This window comes from Caretta caretta, chromosome 1 (genome assembly GCF_965140235.1).
Source record: "Caretta caretta isolate rCarCar2 chromosome 1, rCarCar1.hap1, whole genome shotgun sequence".
NCBI lineage: Eukaryota > Metazoa > Chordata > Testudines > Cheloniidae > Caretta > Caretta caretta.
The window spans coordinates 167,666,374-167,690,396 of record NC_134206.1 but is presented as its reverse complement, the minus strand read 5'-3'; the positions used below and the strand labels follow the sequence as shown (position 1 = coordinate 167,690,396).

Below are 24,023 nucleotides of genomic sequence, written 5' to 3'. Positions count from 1 at the left end.
AACAAAGACGCCAGTGCAGGTCTGCCACATGTCTGACAAATTACTATCAGTTTGGTGAAATGTATCAAACTATTCCGTTCCGCTCACCTATTCTTAAAACGGAACTATATCTAAGTTTCCTCTTTCTTCATTCCTTCTCAATAATCATCTATGTTTCCAGTGCTACTAAAGTAAAGGATTTGCTTTATTTTCCATTCAGCCTAGATACCACCCCCATAAATAGTTATACAAAGGGTTAAAAGTAACGGTAACTGGTTATGGGGAGGATGGCACCTTATTTATTCTCATGGAGCCTTTTTCGAAACTGGGGTTTTTACCCTAGTAAGCTGCACCACTGCAAGTTACAGTTTATTCTGATGAACCTGTGTGTACTAGGGATTTACCCCAGTGCAACTAAATCAGTGTAGCTGTACTGGTTGCTATAAAAACACCAATGTGGACAAGTGGTAACGTTTTCAAAAGCACCTAAATGACTTAGGAGCCTTAATTCCATTTTTAAAAGCACCTAAATGACTTAGAAGCCTTAGTCCCATTGAAAGTCAATGGAATTAGGGTCCTAAGTGCCTATGGGGAAGACTTTCAAAGGCATAAATAACAGTTACGCACCTAACTTCCATTGACTTTCAATGAGACATAGGCTCCTAACTGCCATTTGTGCTTTTGAAAATCTCTTCCATAAATCACTTATGAAAATAGAACTCTTAAATCATTTTTGAAAATTTTACCCAAGGCCTTGTTGCTGAATTACTGTCTCACCAAAAGTTCCAGGCATTTTATGTCACCACATTGGAACGCGGGGGGGTGGGGTAGACAGTTTTTAAATAAAATTAAGCCCATTAGTTTAGTGTCAAAGTGCAAATGATATTTTACTTTCAAACTAAGATTAAATAATTTGATTTCAGTGAAGATTCATTTATTTCTGCATCACAGTTCTCCTCGGTCTTCATGTATAGGGAATAGTAACCAGTCATGAGGATGTATTAAACAGATCTTCTGGTTTGCAATAGCTTGATCTGTTTGGAGATCACTCTTGAAGGCAAAATTGCTCATTATATTTATTGCACTGTAAACGTGTCCCTAGCTCCAGTTTCAATCCAACCCATTCACCAAGTATTAAAATATTGCTAAAAACTAGTAAATGAATATTCCTTAAAAAAGCCTTTACCAAGCTTTTGATCCTGTGTAGCAGGATATATGCCACCCTTATATAAGAAAACTCATATGAGCAATGGAAATGTTAGGGCTTGAGAACAGAAATTTCTTCTCAACTTTAAGAGTAGTGTTCACTATCAGCAAACATGATACATTCAAAAGAAATTTGCCTTGACTGAAGGGATTATTCCTCGTGAGTAGACAGAGCCATCCCTGAAAAATGCGTCACGGACTGTGAATTCTGGTCTTTTGTGTGCTGTTACCTTATACTATACAGATTTCATGGGGGGAGACCAGCATTTCTCAAATTGGGGGCCCTGACCCAAAAGGGAGTTGCAGGGGGCCTCAAAGTTATTTTAGGGGGTTGCGGTATTGCCACCTTTACTTCTGTGCTGCTGCTGGTAGGGCGCTGCCTTCAGAGCTGGGCCCTCAGTCAGCAGCCGCCGCTCTCTGGCCACCCAGCTCTGAAGGCAGCGCAGAAGTAAGAGTGGCACTACCATACCAGGCCACCCTTACTTCTGCACTGCTGCCTTCAGAGCTGGGTGGCCAGAGAGCGGCGGCTGCTGACTGAGGGCCCAGCTCTGCAGGCAGCAGCGGTGCAGAAGTAAGGGTGGCAATACCATACCAGGCCATCCTTACTTCTGCGCTGCTGCTGGCGGTGGCTGTGCCTTCAGAGCTGGGCTCCCGGCCAGCAGCCACCACTCTCCAGCTGCCCAGCTCTGAAGTCGGCTCTGCCACCAGCAGCAGTGCAGAAGTAAGGGTAGCAGTTCCGCAACCCCCCCCTACAATAACCTCGAGACACTGCCATATACACAACTCCTTTTTTGAGTCAGGATCCTTACAATTACAACACTGTGAAATTTCAGATTTAAATAGTTGAAATCATGAAATTTATTATTTTAAAAATCCTATGACTGTGAAATTGACCAAAATGGACCATAAATTTGGTAGGGCCCTACTCATGAAATTAGTTCCTTCCTTTCGACTTGTCAGCACATTGAAAATACCTTTTGGTATAAGAACTTCAAGTGTTTGATTTAAAAATTATTTCTGCAAGAAACAGTCTATGACTGAAAATTTCCAAACCTCAGTGAGATCCCCAGCACGAATTGCATTGCACAGTCCACAAGAAGAAGCTAACTACTTCCAAGCTGTGTGCTCTCCCAAATCAGAGTCGGCCATGTAGCTTAAGGTTAACAATGTGGGATTTCATCCCACTTAACAGTGAAAGAAAACTTTCCATATAGTCCCAAACCCAGCCCAAGGAGGAAACACAAGAGAAAAAATTCTTAGGCCCTGTAATAGAATATTAAACTGTATGATATTGCTCAGCCATTAGGTGGTGCTGTGTGTGTAAAATACCTTATTTAAACCAACGGTTCTCAACTGGGGGGCCACTGCCCACGGGGGCTGTGAGCCATTTCAGGGGCTCTACCAAGTAGTGCTGCTCGGAGCTCTGGTACCTGGCACCTGAGGCTCAGAGTCCTGAGCCCCAGCACCGTGAGGGGCAGAAGTCCGGAGCCCAGGAGCTCTGTGGAGCAGAAGCCCCGGCACACACACGCCACACCGTGGGGCTAAAGCCTGGAGCCCTGAGTAGGGTGACCAGATGCTAAATACAAAATATTGGGACCACCGCAGGGGGAGCACCTTTTCACTTGTTACACTCACCCGGCAGAAGTACCCGCCGCCGAAGTGCCGCCAAAGACCCGTACGTGCCGGGTTAGTGTTACAATTGAAGAAGCGCTCCCCCTGCTTGTCACTGCCGCCTAAGGAAGGAGGAAAAAAAGAAGCACCTGAAACAAAATATCGGGACAAATGGCGTCCTGACCGTACTTCGGTCGGGAAGCGGGACAAACTGCTCAATATCGGGACAGTCCTGTTTTATCGGGATGTCTGGTCACCCTAGCCCCAAGCCCTGGTACCCCGTGGGGTTGGAGCCCTGAGCAGTGGCAGAAGCCCTGAGTCCCCCGCCCTGCAGGGCAGAAGTCCCCCCATGACTGAAGACCGGAGCCCCCCAGCTGAAGCCTGGAGCGCCCTTCTCCCTCACTGGGGTGTGGCATTTTATAGCATGTTGGGGGCCTTTGAAAGAAAAAGGTTGAGAACCCCTGATTTAAACAAACCTCTGCCACACCTGGCAGAGCATTCAAGGATCTTATGGTGAACATAGAATCATAGAATATCAGGGTTGGAAGGGACCTCAGGTGGTCATCTTGTCCTACCCCCTGCTCAAAGCAGGACCAATCCCCAACTAAATCATCCCAGCCAGGGCTTTGTCAAGCCTGACCTTAAAAATATCACACAACTGGTGTGTATAACCAAACTCTGTGACCAGACCATATCTGGTACAGAGAAACATGACAGGCCCCACCTTCCTCCAAGCAACTGAGCAGCCTTGGAGCTGCTCCACAGAGGCTAATTCAGCCCCAGTGTCACACTATAATTAACCTGTATTAAACACCTTTTTCTCTAGGCCAGACATGGCGTTATGTCAAAAACACAGTTAAAGGTTTTTTTTTAAAGGACCCCTCTACCCCCCCCCCCATTCCCCAAGTCTGTGTTTGACCTATGAGCTGTAGTTTCTAGTCATTAACTACAGGAAGCAAAGCTGTAGATTGTAAGTTGTTTGGGGTCAGGGACTGTCTTTTGTTATATATGTGTACAGTGCCTAGCACAAACAAGTATTGTCAACTCTTGTGCTTTCACCATGACTCTTGCCATATATGCTGTTCTTAAAGCCCCAGGTTCTCAGGTCTAGTGATTATGTGAGAATCTGTTGTTTTGTTTTTAAAGTACGTTTCTAGGCCTTGTGGTTGCAGTGGCAAACATGATCAGAATTCACCTAAAAGGCTCGAAATCCAGAAGGAAAATAAAAAAGAACCCTGTGAGAAAGGACAGAGTAGCTGCTTTCTTGGCTGTGGTCCTTTGGTTGATGAGCAACAGCTGGGATAAGAGGCTGCAGGCCAGACAGAAGGGGGTGGCTGCCAGAGAGGCTAAGGACCATCCTGTGTTAGCAGTCTCGTGGCAAGGAGCAGGCTCTGAAGGACTGCGATGAGACTGCTGACGGAAGCCTCACCAATGTAAGTGTGTTTCTCTTCTCTGTGACCTAGAGAAAGACTGGACTCCCTAGAGCCCTGTTATCAAGCCTGGCAGGAATATGACATGAGTGGGAACTGAGCTAAAAGGCTAAGAGAGTAAGCTCTTAAATCCAGTGCACTTTGAAAGGGCTTGAGGACATGTGAGAAGGTTGAGCCCCTCACAAGCTCCAAATGTATTAATATTTTAAAATCTTATGATTTTAAACCCCATTTCATGATTTTTCAAGGCTTGATTAATGTGTTTTGAACATTTGGTGTTGGGCATATTGCAGTGGGGTCTGGGTCACTGATCAGGAGCTCTAGATGCTACCATAATAAGTAAAGAATAAGAACAACAATTAGTTTAATTTTGTTAGCTGCAAAGTTAGCAGCTGTGTTTTTTCCTGCTGACTTGAAGAGGAGAAAATAGAAATTTTAGGGTTCCACATCTCCCAACAGTCATTAGTAAAGCTGGACCCAAATGAAAATTACACATGTAACCCCCAAGGAGATTACATAGATTCCTGGGGCTCTGTCTGCTGGCTGCTCAGGGAGAGGTACACTGTCCCTGGTAGGGAGTGGGAGCCAAGGCAGACTCATAGTCTGCCCGGCAACCAGTAGGTAGTGAGATACCCCTCCCAGGGAGTTCAGGAAAGGGGATAAGCCAATTTTAAATCTGTCTGGAGCCAGCCAGGGCAAGGGGGAGCTGGTGAGTCCCAGGCCCGCATGCAGGGTTCCCCCTCTAGGGATCTGAAAGCAAGATCCCTCGGCTGGGCCTTTCCCTCTCCACTAATGACCCCCAGTTTGTAGAGTTTTGCTGGGAGCTCCACAGCTAGGCTGAGTTAGCCCTCCAGCTCCCTAGGTGAGACCAGTCACCACATGGTTCAGCTCAGTCCAGGGCTGCTGCCTGCTGTAAGTATGTCTGGATGCTGGGGTAGGAGATTACAGTTTGGAGTTTAGTATAATTGTGTAATCTGCTCCTTGAGCCTTGCACCCCTTTGTGGTGAGGGGAAATCTGGGACCAGAAGCAGCCTGACTCCTGCCTGAAGAGGATCCCTGCCAGCAGAGATCAGCCCCTCTGCAGTGACTGAGGAGTCCAGAATCATCTCTGAACCTAAGGATCATTCATGGAGTTTGTGAGTGTACCCTCTTTTAGTTAGTTAGGTAATTGGTTTTGGGGAACCCTTACTCACTGAACTGTGCCCTCCAGCCAGGGAGTAAGGGTTTGGGGATTTTATAACCTGCTGTGTATTAAACCTGTAGAGGAACTTACCACCTCCTCCCACTTGTAAGTCCTTGGGCTGTACTGAACCCAGTCGGCCACATTGCTGAACCACTGCAGAGAAGATATCATGGTCATAGTTTATCAAGGGCCCCAACGAAGTACATGTACCAACAGGACACTGATCTTAAATTTGCTACATCCAGTCACATGACTGGGGAAAGTCATGGGTGTTATCCGTGTGTGCACCGGTGATCCTAAGAATAGTGTTTTACCCTGTTATGTTATATTTGTCTCCTGTTTAATATAATTATTGTGTTTGTTTGTGTTGCTTCTTGGGAGTCTCCAACTATCTGGCGAGTAAGTGGGGGTTACCCTGTGGTTAGAATTTTCCTCCCAAGCTGCCCTGGTGACCTCGCCAGGAAGGAGCGAGGGGGGAAGAGGCACCGCCAAATAAATTCATAGGAAAAAATAAATAAGATACACCCTGCTGAGTGGGTGGCAGGATCTAGAAGAACCCAGAGCTGTCCATCAAACCTGTAAGCAGATTGGCGTTAAAGAAGGTAACCGGGAGGAGAGGGGGCACTACACACAGATTAGATGGTAAAAATAACTATGCAAGGAAACCTGTTTTGAAGTCACCATTCAAGGGTTGTAAAACTCCATTACCTAACGGAAGGGTGCTGCAGATTTGGAGCTGCCAGAAGCTGTTGTGTAGGCAGGACAAGAAATGTCCTGAGCAAAGGGAGGTATACTAATGTGCTCTTCTCTCTTCAAACACTTGAAGGACAATGCAAAGCAATTCATTCGAAGCCCGGCTGGGCTCCTCTCTGGGCCTGCCAAACACGAGTTTACCACAGGTCCCTGTGAGCTAGAAGGATCAAAAAGCTCAGAAAGGTTTAAAGACACAGACACTGTCTGGAAGGGAAATCACATGGCTAAGGGGGAGACAGAGACTGTTGGGAAACAGTCTGACCCCCAGACTCTGGATGTTAGAGTATCTGGGGTTAAGATACACTTACCTAAGCTTTTAGGTAAGCTAGATATGCAGATACCCTGTTTGTTGTTTTAAAAATCCTTTTCTTACACTGCGTTTCTACTGTTAAGATTAAAACAGGTTTCTTAAAAGAAAATCTTGTTTGTGTCACTGTCCTCATCACTGATCACAGCTCCTGCAGGGGGGACCCACAGGTACCAAATCAAGTACCCCCGAACAGGTCATAATCACAGTTGATACACAGGGTACCAGCACCCTGGTCTAAGTGAGAGAATTGTGGGATTGAGCCCTAGAGAGGTGGAGGCTTGAGGCCTTAGACCTGGAACAGCTGCACTAGGAAAGATCCAAAGAGGGGGTCAGAGTTACGGCCAGCCCTAAATCATGACTAAGGGTCTTCTAGCAAAGTAGGAACAAAATTGTACCCATTAATTTGTTTTCTTTTTTGGGAGGGATGCGACAGTATGGAGGAGGTCAAGGTAAGAAAGGAAGTTGTCTAATAAGGGCGCTGTCTTGTACAAGTTTCATTGTGTAACATTTAAAAAGATACATGACATTTATTTACCATAGTGAAGTGGTGGTAATATAGAGTAGGCAGCAGAGTCTCATGTATGTTATGAGCTGGGCAAAACCTTATTATAACATGAGTTAAAATCTCTTTCAAACCGATGTGGGGATATTCTTTTCATTTAAGATAGTTGTGGACCTGTAACTTTTTCTTACACTTAACACAAGGCCTAACAGAATCTGGCCAAGAACTAGCCCATGATGGTGGGGAGTTTCACTGGGTATTATAACCAGGTGTGAGGGGAGGCGAGGGGAGGGGAGGAAGGTAGAACACAAACAAACTGGGAAAGAGAGGCAGAGGTAAAAAGCAAGGAAGCCAGGCAGCAGCTTGTGAGCACAGTGTGTGATTCTGGAAAAAGCTAGAGAATTTTTGAGCCTTGTGTTGGCTAAAGAAGCTTGAGGCTATAAGCTAAGAAATGGCTCCTTTTGTTCTTGGTTTCTCCTGCGTTCTGAGAACACAGGACTTTTTGCATTCCTTGTAAACAAACATGATTACCTCAAAGAAAATACCAGACTCCATCAATTTCTGCTTCCAAACAGGATATCCCCAGGGTCCTGAACTTTGGCTAGCCGCTCAGATCAAAAAGGAGTAACATATATTTAAAGAACAAGTTTATTACTTCTTATCATGTGTTTATTAAAATTAGTTCTGTATAAAATAATTTGCATAATAACTTGGGAAATTCTGTATTTCGTAGACCACACAGACTTACATTAGTAAGTCCCAAATTAGCACCCTTAAACTGAATTATGAGGAAATAGCCAATACTAGATGTGTCAATGGGTTATTCCAATCTGAATCACCTCATTCTTTCTTTCCGATGTAATTAAATACCAGACTTGTTTTATTCCTGATGAAGTGGTTTATAATCTAATTTGTGACATGACATGAAACTCAGTACAATTTATTAAAAATACTAGAAGCCAGCAAGCAGTCATGGTTGTGACAGTGACTAGAATTCAGTGAAAAGGAAAATAGTAGGCGGAAAATTGATTCCAGAGAATTAGGTTTTTGCTTTTGAGCCAAAAACAAATATAGCATGGGCCAAAGGTTTTTCCTTTTTTTCATTAAATTTAGCACAAATTATACCAAGGATGAGTTTGATCTGGGAACATTATATTAAGAACAAAAAAGTTACAAGTACCGGAGCTGTAGCACTTTTAATGTAGTCGTACCCTTGGTTTCTACTGGGATTTTAGCAGCAAGGGTTTGTCTAGCCTAGGAGAAAACGTGCCTTTTAAATCCTAATCATATTAGCTGATCTTCTCTTAACCTAGGCTCCCCCTTAGGGTGCTACACAACTTTTAAAATGTCAGACTGGCTACACAAGTGGCCAAGTGGTGTTTCCAGTAATTTTACCTAGCTTGAGTAACTTGACTTAATTTTAAAAACACAATTTCCCCCTAGTTAAGATACAGTCTTAATGTAAACATGATTTACAGCAGTGCAACGTGAATTGCACTGGCGCATCATGTCCCCGTTTGGAACTGGTATAGACTGCACCAGTGCAAATTGTGCAGTACTGGTGTAACTGTGTCTACAGCTGCACTTTCACAGGTGCAGAAATCCCATTGTACACAAGGCCTTTGAAAATGTATCCGAGTAGTGGCCTCATTTACCATTTCAGCATCTGCCAAAAGGAAGACTGTGTCTTTAACACTGTTCTGTGCACACCCTTGTGTGTGGGTACCACTTTCCAGTCAGCCTTGCTCTTTTTGAAAACCCTGATGCCTGTCTGTGTTTTCATCTGGGGGGGAGAGACGATAACCTGCCTAGAGTGGGCAATGCTGTGCCTTAGCTGCCCTCTGAAAATTCCTGTTATATTGAAGGGAGGTGAGGCAATATCTTTTACTGGACCAACTTCTGTGGGTGGAAGGTACAAGCTTCAATGCTACACAGAGCTTGTCTTCTGGTCTAAGGAAGGAAATCAGAGTGTCTGAGCCAAACACAAGTTGGGACAGATTGTTAAGCATAAGGGGTAACGGATGATTTTGGCAGTCGCTTGAAATTAAGTGGGCAATTGAGGGTTAGGTTTAGATACAGAAGATCAGGGTCAGATGCCTGATTTGAATCTAATCTGTTTTTTCTTTGTTGCTGATATGTTAGAAACCCATACACTGTATTTTCAGCAATGACTAACATGCATTTGTAAAGCAAGCTTATTTTACGAAGCGCTATTAGCCAGCTCTCACAGCAGCACCTTTTCTATGCTAATATCCAAGTCAGGTGATCCTGTTTTCTTGTACGATTCCTTTAGGATATAAATTGTTTTTTTTTCCTCTCAGGCATTCAAGGTTTCATTCCCTCTAGATCCATTCCCCTCCTACACTCACGGCTTTTATGAATGCCTCTGCTGATAACCAGTCTGCCCACTGTCAATCTTCCCTTCTGTAACTGAATCCAGTTTTTATTTGGCATTCTGTAGTGAGCCATAAGTAAAACCTATATTTTTCTCAGAGTACAAAGGGCCCACTAGTGTAAATTCAACATTAATATGAATTTAATTCTGCTCCAAGAGCAGTATGACCTGCTAGTTTGCATGTTAATAGACCTGTTACTCCCAGGAAAGTGACAAAGGCAATCTTTGGCCAAACACAGAGAGAGTTAATTAAAATAAATGGAAAGGTTCCTGTGATATATATATATATATATATATATATATACACACACACAAAGCCAGCCTTGCATATTTAAAAAAAAAAAAAAGTATAGCTACTCAAATCTCTATATACAGTATATTGTCACAAGGAAAGCAGATTGTATTTTTGTGTGTTAAAAGACTTCAGAAATATAAGGGACTAAACGAATGCTCAGTGTGTATTGTACATTTGTGATACCTTAACATCAAAGCAGATGTACAATGTAAGATGGAAATCAAGCAGGCTAATAGGGCATTTTGAAGCAAATTGCCAAAGACATAACCCCCCATGCCCCCCAAACAATAAACTTTTAAATTATATTGGAAGCAGGTATTCTGCAGGAAAGTCTATGAATCTGCTTCAGTTCCAGGGAGAAAAGGGCCCATTCAAGGACCTTGCAGTCTGAAAGAATATTGCAGAAAAGTAAATAACTTATTTGCATCGATCTTTGCCACAAAGAGTTTGGAGAGAGACCCCCCGGAGCTACTGCTTGCAAATAATATAGATAAGGCATTGTCAGAGTCAGAAGTGTCAGAAGAGGTGCTAAAATAAATTGATCATTTTAAATTGCAAGAAGTCACCAGGAGCAGATTTTTCCTGCAAGATCCTGCAGTGAATTAAGAATGAAGTGACAGAACCGCTAACACAAATATTTAATTTATCATTAAAATCAGCTACTATACCTGAGGATTGAAGATTAGTCAATATTGTACATAAACTAGGGATGATCTGGGAATTACAGGCCAATTAGTTTTACTACATTATCAGGTAAATTTGATGAATGAATTAATGTTAGAATTTCAAAACACCTATTTACCTATCCTACCAATCTAGGTTCTTATGATGGTGCCCATCACTATAGTATCTGATGAGAACATCCTTTAATGGGGACAAACCTCAGTGGTGTCTGAAAGGAAAATCATGCCTCTCCAGTTTCTGATAATTCTTTGAGCCAAAATAAATGAATTCATAAAGAAGAATCAGCTATTATTTATTTGGACCTTCCAAAGCTTTTGATAGTCACAAGGGGCTACTAGGGAAACTAGATAGTCATAGCATGAGCAAAGAATTTCCATCCTGACTTTAAAAACTGGTTGAGAGAGAAAAAACACAGAATAGGGGAATAATTTCCAATATGGAAACAGGTTCTGTGCTCCGAAGAGCCATAACAGAAGACAAAAGCCACACCCACTAAAGTCAATGGGAGTTTTTCCATTGACTTGATTGGTCATTGAATTTGGCCCTATGACGAGTGTTTAATATGTTTATTTGAATCCCAGCAATGTATATGAGTAGTTCAAATTGTTCTTTCCGATGTACATTACTTTGCTACTTGTTTACATAGAATTTCCCCTTGCTTTGTTAGGCTCCTCATATCCTATTTAGTCATAAAAATCCTAAATACTTCAATGTAATCTGCACATTTTGCTACCTTCTTGCTCACCCCTTTTTCCAGATCACTGAGAAAAATGTTAACAAATACCAGTGTTAGTAGGAATTATGGGGGCATCCCAGAGTTAACCTCCTTCCGTGTTGAAAATTAACTATTTTGTTTTTATACATTTTTCTATCTCTTATCTAGTTTTCAACCCATTCCGCAGCACAAATGTTTTATTAGACGAGTTTAGGCTGAGTTTAGGCTATGTCTACATTTAAACCGCTACACTGGCACAGCTTTAGCGTTCAGTGTAGACACTCCTTACAGAAACAGGATGGGGTTCTTTCATGACTATAGTTAATTTACCTCCCAGAGGTGGTAGCTGGGTCGACAGGTGTTCTTCCATTGACCTAGTGTTGTCTATACTGGAGGTTAGGTTGGCTTAACTACATCACTCAGAGGTGTGGATTTTTCACACTCCTGAGTAACATATCTAGGTTGACCTAGCTTTTTAGTGTAGACCTGGGCTGACTGTATTTTTATGTTCACAGAACACCTGAAAGCAAATTGTTTTCCGCAAAATAAGTCATTGTACAGACTTATTCAGCAAGTATCATTTTAAATCTATTTGCTCTGTAGCTTGATTATGACCATACATCTAGGAACTAGGAATTCCTGGACCGAATCCTTATCTGGGTAAATTGTCGTAGTTCCCTTGGTTTTATGGAGCCATAGTGATTTACATCAGCTGAGAATCTGGCTCCCTGAGTACTATTTGTGGTCCAGAAGGAATTTTCCCCTGGGTCAGATAGGCAGAGATCAGGGATTGCCTTCCTCTGCCAAATGGCCATGGATCACTTCCAGGTTTAAACTAGTGTAAATAGTGAATTTTCTTAACTTGAAGTCTTACCATAATTTGAGGATGTCAGTAACTCAGCCAGAGGTTGGGGTCTATTGCAGGAGTGGGTGGGTGAGGTTCTGTGGCCTGCAATGTGCAGGAGGTCAGTCAGGCCTGATGATCACAGTGGTCTCTTCTAATGTTAAAGTCTAAGTCTACGAATTCCTTTCACTGCTACACTGACTAGCTGAGTAGTCTTGAGAGAGTCACATAGGGCCAGATTTTTAAAGGCCCTAAATTGAAAATCCCACTAAGTGCCTAAATATCTTTTTGAAAATTGGCCCTTCGGCTCTAATTCAACAAAGAATTTAAGCATGTGCTTAATTTCCATTGAAATAATTAAAGTGAAGCTCATGGTTACATGCTTTGGTGAACTGGAGCCTAAACTCTATTTGTTTCCCCCATCTGTAAAACAGGCATGAAAAATCTTTCCTACATCAAAGGGGATGTTGTGCAGATTCATAAATTAATATATGTGCAGTACCAAATAAGTGCTGCATATTAGACACTCCTTGTGCTTAGCATCATTTTCTAGGCCATCCTGCTTTCCGGCAGACTCTTCTCAGTTAGGTGCTTGCAGCATTTCAGAACTTGTCTGTTATTTGCCAAACGGTGTTTGTGCTGAGGTTTCAAGTACAGAACTGTATGGCTAATACAATATTTCAAATGATGCTAGTATTGCTTTTTCTGTACTTTCTGAACATTCCAGTTTTTCTCTGCTCAATTGCTGTCCCCATAATACAGATTTTTACCCTTCTTCATCTTTGTCCCACCATACCTATTCCTGCTACCTGTATTATATATTGTAACCACCAAACTCTGCTTTTATTTTTATGTATAGATTGCAGTAAACCACAAAGCATTATCTGATACTTTTGTATAGAAGATACTTTGCAGAAATAAATGGTAGGGTGTGACTAACCCGATCACGTAGTTTGAATCACAAAAGAAAAGGTCAGAGTAGTCTAGGAACATATCCCCTTCTCCCTCCACGAATAAATAGTTTCACTGGGAATTTGAGGAACCTAAGCATTTATGGTTTTGACAACAAAGGGAGAAGAGATGTGTTCCACTAATTATTGGTAAAAATATATACATCAATAACTTTATTTAGTGCTGAAAGGGGCAGTAGATTCATTTTGTTTTACCAAGCCACCAGAAGTGATGACTTGTGTTTTTCAGTCATTATGACGGCTTATAGATTTAGACATCAATAAATGTACTTCCTGTGCTCATAATTGCTTTATTAACACAGTTTGAAAAAATAAGCAGCAATTTGAATTCATTGAAGCAGATGCATAGTCACTGATCTTGCAATGAGGTGATGAGTTTATAAGAGTTATTTTCTTTTTCAAGCTATCCTAGAAAATATAATCATTGTCTGAACCATACATGCTAAGGACCATACATAGTTTGAACTTTACGGTAACAAGGAGATTGGCTTTTCCTACTTTTGTCTAAATTAAGGATTGATGACTCATTCATCACTAAACTGAAAAAAGAAAAATAAGCCTCATGTAGCAGTACAAAAACAGTTTTTCAGCAGTTCTAGAATAACATTAGTAAATAGTTTTTCTTTCCTCCTGATTGCATTTTAATAATTAATCGGTTAATAAGTTGACCTTTATGGTTTAACAATACTTCCAAAAATGTTTATATATTAAGCATTATTTTTCATAGATACTAAGGTCAGAAGGGGCCATTATGATCATCTAGTCCGACCTCCTGCACAACACAGGCCACAGAATCTCACCCACCCACTCCTGCGAAAAACCTCTCACTTATGTCTGAGCTATTGAAGTCCTCAAATCGTGGTTTAAAGACTTCAAGGAGCAGAGAATCCTCCAGCAAGTGACCCGTGCCCCATGCTACAGAGGAAGGCGAAAAACCTCCAGGGCCTCTTCCAATCTGCCCTGGAGGAAAATTCCTTCCCGACCCCAAGTATGGCGATCAGCTAAACCCTGAGCATATGCGCAAGATTCACCAGCCAGATACCCAGGAAAGAATTTTCTGTAGTAACTCAGATCCCACCCAATCTAACATCCCATCACAGGCCACTGGGCCTATTTACCATGAATATTTAAAGATTAATTAATTACCAAAATCATGTTATCCCATCATACCATCTCCTCCATAAACTTATTGAGTTTAATCTTAAAGCCTGATAGGTCTTTTGCCCCCACTGCTTCCCTTGGAAGGCTATTCCAAAACTTCACTCCTCTGATTGTTCTTTCTGTAATGGTAAACCTTTAAGAAGTGACGTCTCATATAAATCACAGGTTTATGAAAGTCATAAAGCTAGCAACTTTTTACATGAATAGATGATGTACTTTAAACTAAGAAAACGGATCATTTTTACTTCTTACTGGTTTAAGTGATAATGCGTAGATTTCCCCCCCCCCCATACTATGTTAATTAAACAAATTGCACTGCAGGAACAATTTTACATTATTCCAAAGCATAGACACTATTGTTTCATTCTGCTGATAGTGACAGATGCCTCTTTATGTGGCCAACTGTGCAAAACTCAGAGGCAAAGAAAGAAAGACATAACTTCTATGATAAATGTATTGAAGTTTTTTTTGAAATGTGATGCAAAGATTAATAAAATCCTAGATCTGAGAGCTTTATACAATACTGTCAGAAGATATTCTACAATACCTTGGTATAAAAAATATCCATTCTTGCTGAGATGTTTCAGGGGGGGAATCAACAGCCAGTGTTTATCTAGGTTTCACACAAAACTTTATTTTTTTATACTTCAGCCATGCAGCTGAAGTTAACTGACTAGCACTATTCCCATAGCTATGCTGATATCAGTGATAATTATGATGCATAAATAACCCAGGAAAACATGTCAGCATCAAGATCTGTTAGAAACCCAGGTGGGGTGAGGGGACACTGTATCCAAAAAGAAAAATTAGGAAGGAATTTTAGCCTCCGACAAGGGAAATAAATACATAGGGAGTAAAAAAAATTAAAATTTAAGTGCTTGACAGTATTGTTCTAATCTTTGAGAAACTGGTATTTTGAACCATTTTACTCCACCAGTTACACACTGAACTTGAAAGGTAACAATTTACAAATTCTGTTTGGTGCTATGAAGTTATTATGCAAAAAGGAGTACTTGTGGCACCTTAGAGACTAACCAATTTATTTGAGCATAAGTTTTCGTGAGCTACAGCTCACTTCATCGGATGCATACTGTGGAAAGTGTAGAAGATCTTTTTATACACACAAAGCATGAAAAAATACCTCCCCCCACCCCACTCTCCTGCTGGTAATAGCTTATCTAAAGTGATCACTCTCCTTACAATGTGTGTGATAATCAAGGTGGGCCATTTCCAGCACAAATCCAGGGTTTAACAAGAACGTCTGGGGTGGGGGTAGGAAAAAACAAGGGGAAATAGGTTACCTTGCATAATGACTTAGCCACTCCCAGTCTCTATTCAAGCCTAAGTTAACTGTATCCAATTTATTTATCCAAGTTATTATGAAAATTGTTATATCCTAGACTGCCTCAGTGTAAGTAGAATCCACCGTTGGCTGACAAGGACTGCATCAGGTCCCTCCTAGACCAGATATAATGGTTCAATAGAACTTAGTGGCCACCTGCTCAGGTGAAAGTGCAATGGCACAATTGGTTAGCTGAAAGCTAGGAGAACCGGTTTTTCTCCTACTTCTCTGCTGGGGCGGGTGTGTGGAGCGTGGAAAATCTTCAAATGCACTTTACACTGGGGAAAGCAAAAAAGGGGAAGTAACTTTCGGCCATTGTAGATTCTGGTGAAAGGCTGTTGAATCAGACCCATCCTGCATCATAGACTGGTAATGCACTAAAGGTTTCAGAGCAAGATGGCTTTAACACCTTAAGGTGTTGATGCTTGCCTTTAAAAACCACAGAGGCTGGGTAGACCAGAGGAAGACTCATAGAACCTCATAGGATGTTTTGGGCAGGAGAGAGGAAGAGACAGGCAGTCTTTGGAAGCAGGGCATCCTGTCTAACTGCAGGTCAGAGAAGGGTCCAAGTTTTGGAAGAGAAGTTATGAGCTGCAGGGGCCAGGTTTTTTTTCAACATCTTTATTAATGATCTGGATGATGGGATGGATTGCACCCTCAGCAAGTTTGCAGATGACACTAAGCTGCGGGGAGGGGTAGATACACTGGAGGGTAGGGATAGGGTCCAAAGTGACCTAGACAAATTGGAGGATTGGGCTAAAAGAAATCTGATGAGGTTTAACAAGGACAAATGCAGAGTCCTGTGCTTAGGATGGAAGAGTCCCATGCACCGCTACAGGCTGGGGACCGACTGGCTAAGCAGCAGTTCTGCAGAAAATGACCCAGGGATTACAGTGGATGAGAAGCTGGATATGAGTCAGCAGTGTGCCCTTGTTGCCAAGAAGGCTAACGACGTATTGGGCTGCATTAGTAAGAGCATTGCCAGCAGATCGAGGGAAGTGATTATTTCCCTCTATTTGGCACTGGTGAGGCCACATCTGGAGTATTGCATCCAGTTTTGTGCCCCTCACGTACAGAAAGGATGTGGACAAATTGGAGAGAGTCCAGCGGGGGGCAATGAAAATGATGAGGCGGCTGGGGCACATGACTTATGAGGAGACACTGAGAAAACTGGGCTTGTTTAGTGTGCAGAAGAGAAGAGTAAGGGGGGATTTGATAGCAGCCTTCAACTACCTGAAGGGGGGTTCCAAAGAGGTTGGAGCTCGGTTGTTCTCAGTGGTGGCAGATGACAAAACAAGGAGCAGTGGTCTCAAGTTGCAGTGGGGGAGGTCTAGATTGAATATTAGGAAACACTAAGCACCGGAATGGGTTACCTAGGGAGGTGGTGGAATCTCCCTCCTTAAAGGTTTTTAAGGCCCGGCTTGACAAAGCCCTGGGTGGGATGATGTAGTTGGTGTTGGTCCTGCTTTGAGCAGGGGGTTGGACTGGATGACCTCCTAAGGTCTCTTCCAACCCTAATCTTCTATGGTTCTGAGTAGAGGACTCTGCCTAAACCCAGAGAACGCTCCAGAGTGGTGAGGAAACTGAGGTGGGAAAATATTTATAGGTATAAAAAGAACAGGAGTACTTGTGGCACCTTAGAGACTAACAAATTTATTTGAGCATAAGATTTCGTGAGCTACAGCTCAGATTTAGCTCACGAAAGCTCATGCTCAAATAAATTTGTTAGTCTCTAAGGTGCCACAAGTACTCCTGTTTTTTTTGCGGATACAGACTAACACGGCTGCTACTCTGAAACCTGTCGTTTATAGGTGTGTTTACTAAGTAGAGAGCAGTGGTGTTTAGAATCCTGTTCAAAATCTGTCTCTGTGCCTGTTGGTTTTCACTGTTGCATGCAGTTGAAGTAGTAAGCTGTATGTCCAGTGCACCCACATGGCTAGAGTTCTGGAAGAGGGTGTGTTTAAACTGTAGGAGAGTCTAGGCTGGAGGGGGAGGGGGCAGGGGGAGCGAGGCATAGTCAGCATTGATTCCAGGGGCTGGACAGTTGACACCACAGGCTCTTAGCATTCAAGAATATGCTTAGAAACCCCAAACAAGGAGCAGTGCCTGGACTCTGTACAGACTCTGGAGGCTTAAAGCATATCGGACCCAGTGGGCACATGGGTCTCCTCATGCACTCTGGTGGGCATCCAACTGGGGAGCTCGGCTAGATCTGTTACAAACATAATTTAAAGCCCATTTTTTGTAAATGATGTAAAATCATGATGTAATGTGCACATCAGTAACTTTACCACAAGCTGAGGGGGGTGCATATCCCAGAAAGGTGATGAGGAAGGAGAAAAAGTGGGCAAAAAGCAGAGTTCAACAGGCAATTTCAATCTGTTCTCCTCTTATTATATACTGAGCTATTGACCAAACATCTGTGGTGTCAGTTAGAGCTGAACGCAAACAATTGTAACTGGTATTAGCATACTCAGTGCTATGAGGGCCTGATCCATTGACTTCTACAGGCTTTGGGAGTCTTTCCACTGACTTCAGTGGGCTCTGGATCCGACCCTCATTCCCAACACAAGAGAAGTAAATCATCCATAACTATTACCTTCAAACCTTATGTCCTTTACACTCTATATAATACCCTTTCACTCAGTATCAAATTCACAGGGACATTTTTCATTCCATGGTATTTATTGTGAAATCGTACCTTTTAGGAACATCATCCCAGTGTTACAGGAGTGTCTGATTCATAGTATTATGCACAATGCATTGCACAGAAATGTTTGGCCTTCCTCTGATAATTTGCCATAGGCACAGCATACTCCAGAAAAGCTTAACATATAATTACTCTGTTGTGTTGTGTTTTTTTCAACACTAAGACATCAACTGGATTTTTCGGATATGCAACATGTACAGGGGTGAGTTGATGCTGGCACTGGGAAAGAATGGGGAAGTAAAGGGAAATGACACAAGCACTTCTGTTCTTGGAGGAAGTTCATTGTAATAGCAGATTTGCTTTGGCAAAATTCTTCACTGGATTGTGATAGCCTATGAGGGAGGTATAAAATCATACATGGTAGGGCTAATATTTACTCATACTAGTGTTTTAGCTGATCAACTCTTAAATACCTCCAATGAGAATGTCTTCACTACTTCTCTTGGGTAGGCTGTTCTAATGTTCTTCCTCTCACTCTCATCTTTGTGCCCTTTTTTTTAAGGGGTGTCCTGTGCTTGTTAAAATGGCTGCTTTGATCTATGGGAGATCACTAAGCCCTGGTCTACACTAGGACTTTAGGTCGAATTTAGCAGCGTTAAATCGATTTAAACCTGCACCCGTCCACACAATGAAGCCCTTTATTTCGACTTAAAGGGCTCTTAAAATCGATTTCCTTACTCCACCCCTGACAAGTGGATTAGCGCTTAAATCGACGTTGCCGGCTCGAATTTGGGGTACTGTGGACACAATTCGATGGTATTGGCCTCCGGGAGCTATCCCAGAGTGCTCCATTCTGACCGCTCTGGCCAGCACTCTCAACTCAGATGCACTGGCCAGGTAGACAGGAAAAGAACCGCAAACTTTTGAATCTCATTTCCTGTTTGGCCAGCGTGGCAAGCTGCAGGTGACCATGCAGAGCTCATCAGCACAGGTGACCATGATGGAGTCCCAGAATCGCAAAGGAGCTCCAGCATGGACCGAACGGGAGGTACGGGATCTGATCGCTGTTTGGGGAGAGGAATCCGTGCTATCAGAACTCCGTTCCAGTTTTTGAAATGCCAAAACCTTTGTCAAAATCTCCCAGGGCATGAAGGACAGAGGCCATAACAGGGACCCGAAGCAGTGCCGCGTGAAACTGAAGGAGCTGAGGCAAGCCTACCAGAAAACCAGAGAGGCGAACAGCCGCTCTGGGTCAGAGCCCCAAACATGCCGCTTCTATGATGAGCTGCATGCCATTTTAGGGGGTTCAGCCACCACTACCCCAGCCGTGTTGTTTGACTCCTTCAATGGAGATGGAGGCAATACGGAAGTAGGTTTTGGGGACGAAGAAGATGATGAGGAGGAGGAGGTTGTAGATAGCTCACAGCAAGCAAGCGGAGAAACCGGTTTTCCCGACAGCCAGGAACTGTTTCTCACCCTAGACCTGGAGCCAGTACCCCCCGAACCCACCCAAGGCTGCCTCCTGGACCCAGCAGGCGGAGAAGGGACCTCTGGTGAGTGTACCTTTTAAAATGCTATACATGGTTTAAAAGCAAGCATGTGAAAGGATTACTTTGCCCCGGCATTTGCGGTTCTCCTAGATGTAGTCCTAAAGCCTTTGCAAAAGGTTTCTGGGGAGGGCAGCCTTATTTCGTCCTTCATGGTAGGACACTTTACCACTCCAGGTCAGTAACACGTACTCGGGAATCACTGTAGAACAAAGCATTGCAGTGTATGTTTGCTGGCATTCAACCAAAATCCGTTCTTTATCTCTCTGTGTTATCCTCAGGAGAGTGAGATATAATTCATGGTCACCTGGTTGAAATAGAGTGCTTTTCTTCAGGGGACACTCAGAGGAGCCCATTCCTGCTGGGCTGTTTGCCTGTGGCTAAACAGAAATGTTCCCCGCTGTTAGCCACAGGGAGGGGAGAAGGTTGAGGGGGTAGTCACGTGGTGGGAGGAGGCAAAATGCGACCTTGTAACGAAAGCACATGTACTATGTATGTAATGTTAACAGCAAGGTTTACCCTGAAAGAGTGTAGCGACTGTTTTATAAAATGTGTCTTTTTAAATACCGCTGTCCCTTTTTTTTTCTCCACCAGCTGCATGTGTTTCAATGATCACAGGATCTTCTCCTTCCCAGAGGCTAGTGAAGCTTAGAAAGAAAAAAAAACGCACTCGCGATGAAATGTTCTCCGAGCTCATGCTGTCCTCCCACACTGACAGAGCACAGACGAATGTGTGGAGGCAAATAATGTCAGAGTGCAGGAAAGCACAAAATGACCGGGAGGAGAGGTGGAGGGCTGAAGAGAGTAAGTGGCGGGCTGAAGACAGGGCTGAAGCTCAAATGTGGCGGCAGCGTGATGAGAGGAGGCAGGATTCAATGCTGAGGCTGCTGCAGGACCAAACCAGTATGCTCCAGTGTATGGTTGAGCTGCAGCAAAGGCAGCTGGAGCACAGACTGCCACTGCTGCCCCTGTGTAACCAACCGCCCTCCTCCCCAAGTTCCATAGTCTCCACACCCAGATGCCCAAGAACGCGGTGGGGGGGCCTCCGGCCAACCAGCCACTCCACCACAGAGGATTGCCCAAAAAAAAGAAGGCTGGCATTCAATAAATTTTAAAGTTGTAAACTTTTAAAGTGCTGTGCTTAAAGTGCTGTGTGGCATTTTCCTTCCCTCCGCCACCACCCCTCCTGGGATACCTTGGTAGTCATCTCCCTATTTGTGTGATGAATGAATAACGAATGCATGACTGTGAAGCAGCAATGACTTTATTGCCTCTGCAAGCAATGATTAAAGGGAGGAGGGGAGGGTGGTTAGCTTACAGGGAAGTAGAGTGAACCAAGGGGCGGGGGGTTTCATCAAGGAGAAACAAACAGAACTTTCACACCGTAGCCTGGCCAGTCATGAAACTGGTTTTCAAAGCTTCTCTGATGCGTACCGCGCCCTCCTGTGCTCTTCTAACCGCCCTGGTGTCTGGCTGCGCGTAACCAGCAGCTAGGCGATTTGCCTCAACCTCCCACCCCGCCATAAACGTCTCCCCCTTACTCTCACAGATATTGTGGAGCACACAGCAAGCAGTAATAACAGTGGGAATATTGGTTTCGCTGAGGTCTAAGCGAGTCAGTAAACTGCGCCAGCGCGCCTTTAAACGTCCAAATGCACATTCTACCACCATTCTGCACTTGCTCAGCCTGTAGTTGAACAGCTCCTGACTACTGTCCAGGCTGCCTGTGTACGGCTTCATGAGCCATGGCATTAAGGGGTAGGCTGGGTCCCCAAGGATACATATAGGCATTTCAACATCCCCAACAGTTATTTTCTGGTCTGGGAATAAAGTCCCTTCCTGCAGCTTTTGAAACAGACCAGAGTTCCTGAAGATGCGAGCATCATGCACCTTTCCCGGCCATCCCACGTTGATGTTGGTGAAACGTCCCTTGTGATCCACCAGAGCTTGCAGCACTATCGAAAAGTACCCCTTGCGGTTTATGTACTCGGCGGCTTGGTGCTCCGGTGCCAAGATAGGGATATGGGTTCCGTCTATAGCCCCACCACAGTTAGGGAATCCCATTGCAGCAAAGCCATCCACTATGACCTGCACATTTCCCAGGGTCACTACCCTTGATATCAGCAGATCTTTGATTGCGTGGGCTACTTGCATCACAGCAGCCCCCACAGTAGATTTGCCCACTCCAAATTGATTCCCAACTGACCGGTAGCTATCTGGCGTTGCCAGCTTCCACAGGGCTATCGCCACTCGCTTCTCAAGTGTGAGGGCTGCTCTCATCTTGGTATTCATGCGCTTCAGGGCAGGGGAAAGCAAGTCACAAAGTTCCATGAAAGTGCCCCTACGCATGCGAAAGTTTCGCAGCCACTGGGAATCGTCCCAGACCTGCAACACTATGCGGTCCCACCAGTCTGTGCTTGTTTCCCGAGCCAAGAATCGGCGTTCCACAGCATGAACCTGCCCCATTAGCACCATGATGCATGCATTGTCAGGGCCCATGCTTTCAGAGAAATCTGTGTCCATGTCCTGATCACTCACGGGACCGCGCTGACGTCGCCTCCTCGCCCGGTATCGCGTTGCCATGTTCTGGTGCTGCATATACTGCTGGATAATGCGTGTGGTGGTTAATGTGCTCCTAATTGCCAAAGTGAGCTGAGCGGGCTCCATGCTTGCCGTGGTATGGCGTCTGCACAGGTAACTCAGGAAAAAAGGCGCGAAATGATTGTCTGCCCTTGCTCTCACGGGGGGAGGGAGGGAACGGGGGGCTGACGATATGTACCCAGAACCACCCGCGACAATGTTTTAGCCCCATCAGGCATTGGGATCTCAACCCAGAATTCCAATGGGCAGCGGAGACTGCGGGAACTGTGGGATAGCTACCCACAGTGCAACGCTCCGGAAGTCGACGCTTGCCTCGGTACTGTGGAAGCGCTCCGCCGAGTTAATACACTTAATGCACTTAGAGCATTTTCTGTGGGGACACACACACTCGAATATATAAAACCGATTTCTAAAAAAACGACTTCTATAAATTCGACCTAATTTTGTAGTGTAGACATACCCTAATTCCAGAAGCTGTATGTTTGTGATAGGTGTTGATATCACATGGTGAAGTGCCACTGCGTCATTTTGTGTAAGGGGGCATAGTATCGGGATAAGAATGGGGACATGAGAATGAGTGTATGTGAAAGGAAGCCATGTCCCAAAATAGGCTCATCGATAGCCATACAAAAGCATGTTTGTGTGTATGCCTGCGCAGTGGGTAATTGTATGCAAATACAAATAGAACTCTGTGTGTGTTATGTACATGTACAAATGTAGAACTGTGCAGGGGAATGTCTCTCCACACTCTGGAGAGCCAGAAGTGGGGAGGTAACTGTCGGCCATTTTAGATTCTGGCAAAAGGCTGTTCGATCAGACCCATCCTGCATAATAGACTGGAAATGCACTAAAAGAGTTCAGCACCGATCTCCCTTCCAGAATCACTGTTGTGCCTCCAACATGAGCTAGCTCTCCACTTTCCTGGATTTAAGTTTAGGATTCCCTTGGGGTCAGCAGCAAAGCAATTTTGGAGCCAATACTGTCAGTCTGTGCACACCCCAGAACCTGCATCTTGTCACAAAGCTCGCAAGCTAATTCAGGCCGCGGGAGGAAAAGAGAATCTAACTGGGGCCTTGCATAGGCAGCCATCATAATTCTTCTTTATCCTGATGGCTTCAGGGAGGGCTTTAGCACCAGCATCTGTCTTTCTTTCAGTTCCCCTTATTCCCCTTCAGGACCCAGTAACTTATAGAATTGCTCCCTGCAGAGTTCCTCTGAGCTCTGTGCATTTACAGCCTTGTAAGTCTAGCATTGTGTAATGTGAGTAAGGGCGGCAGATTGCTTTAGAGACCAGAAACCAATTTAGCCAACAAAGTCTGGGACTTTAAAAAAATATATTTTAGTTAATAATAGAATTTTCTATTTACACGTGAAGCTTTTGCTGCCAGTTTGTTAATTTCAGGATATATGTGACAGTATGCAAGCAAATGTTTGTTTGGGGTGTAGGAGTATTTTTGTCTCCCAGCACCATCTGGCACTACAGTGTGAATCTTTTAATGAATAAACATTGCTTATCAGTCTGTCAGTCAGTCATCCATTTGATAGAAACTGAAACGCTAATTTACCCATCATCTTTGTCATGTGGTAATCAGGGATAACTTCACAAAACCCCAAGACAAAGACTACAAATTAAGGACACATGTCAAAAACGGGCAACACAGATTTAGAAAGCTTAATGTATCTTTCAATTAGACTAATGCAGGGAGTAATACCCACCTGACGTTTTTGCAGTTTCTATTTTTAAAATGCTGTTCGCCTCTTTCTCCCTCCCCCCCTTTTTTTTGCACCAACGGATGATGTCAGTAAATGGATGATGTCATCATCACATCCATGATGATGTCATC

General features: G+C 43.8%; 1 protein-coding gene across 1 annotated transcript; it reads left to right on the top strand.

The window, feature by feature from the left end:
- Positions 1-18,700: 18,700 nt before the first annotated feature.
- On the top strand, positions 18,701-20,737 carry LOC142070565 (uncharacterized). Its single transcript, XM_075124287.1, has 2 exons — positions 18,701-19,584; positions 20,173-20,737. Exons 1-2 carry the CDS (start codon positions 19,179-19,181, stop codon positions 20,691-20,693), a joined length of 927 nt encoding a protein of 308 aa, XP_074980388.1. The 5' UTR covers positions 18,701-19,178; the 3' UTR covers positions 20,694-20,737.
- The last annotated feature ends 3,286 nt before the right edge of the window (positions 20,738-24,023 follow it).

Bases quoted from the DNA above. Each gene is read 5' to 3' on its own strand.
- LOC142070565 (XM_075124287.1), top strand. From the start codon at position 19,179: ATGAAGGACAGAGGCCATAACAGGGACCCGAAGCAGTGCCGCGTGAAA. The intron at 19,585-20,172 runs GTGAGTGTACCT...TTTCTCCACCAG, and splicing joins AGGCGGAGAAGGGACCTCTG to CTGCATGTGTTTCAATGATC.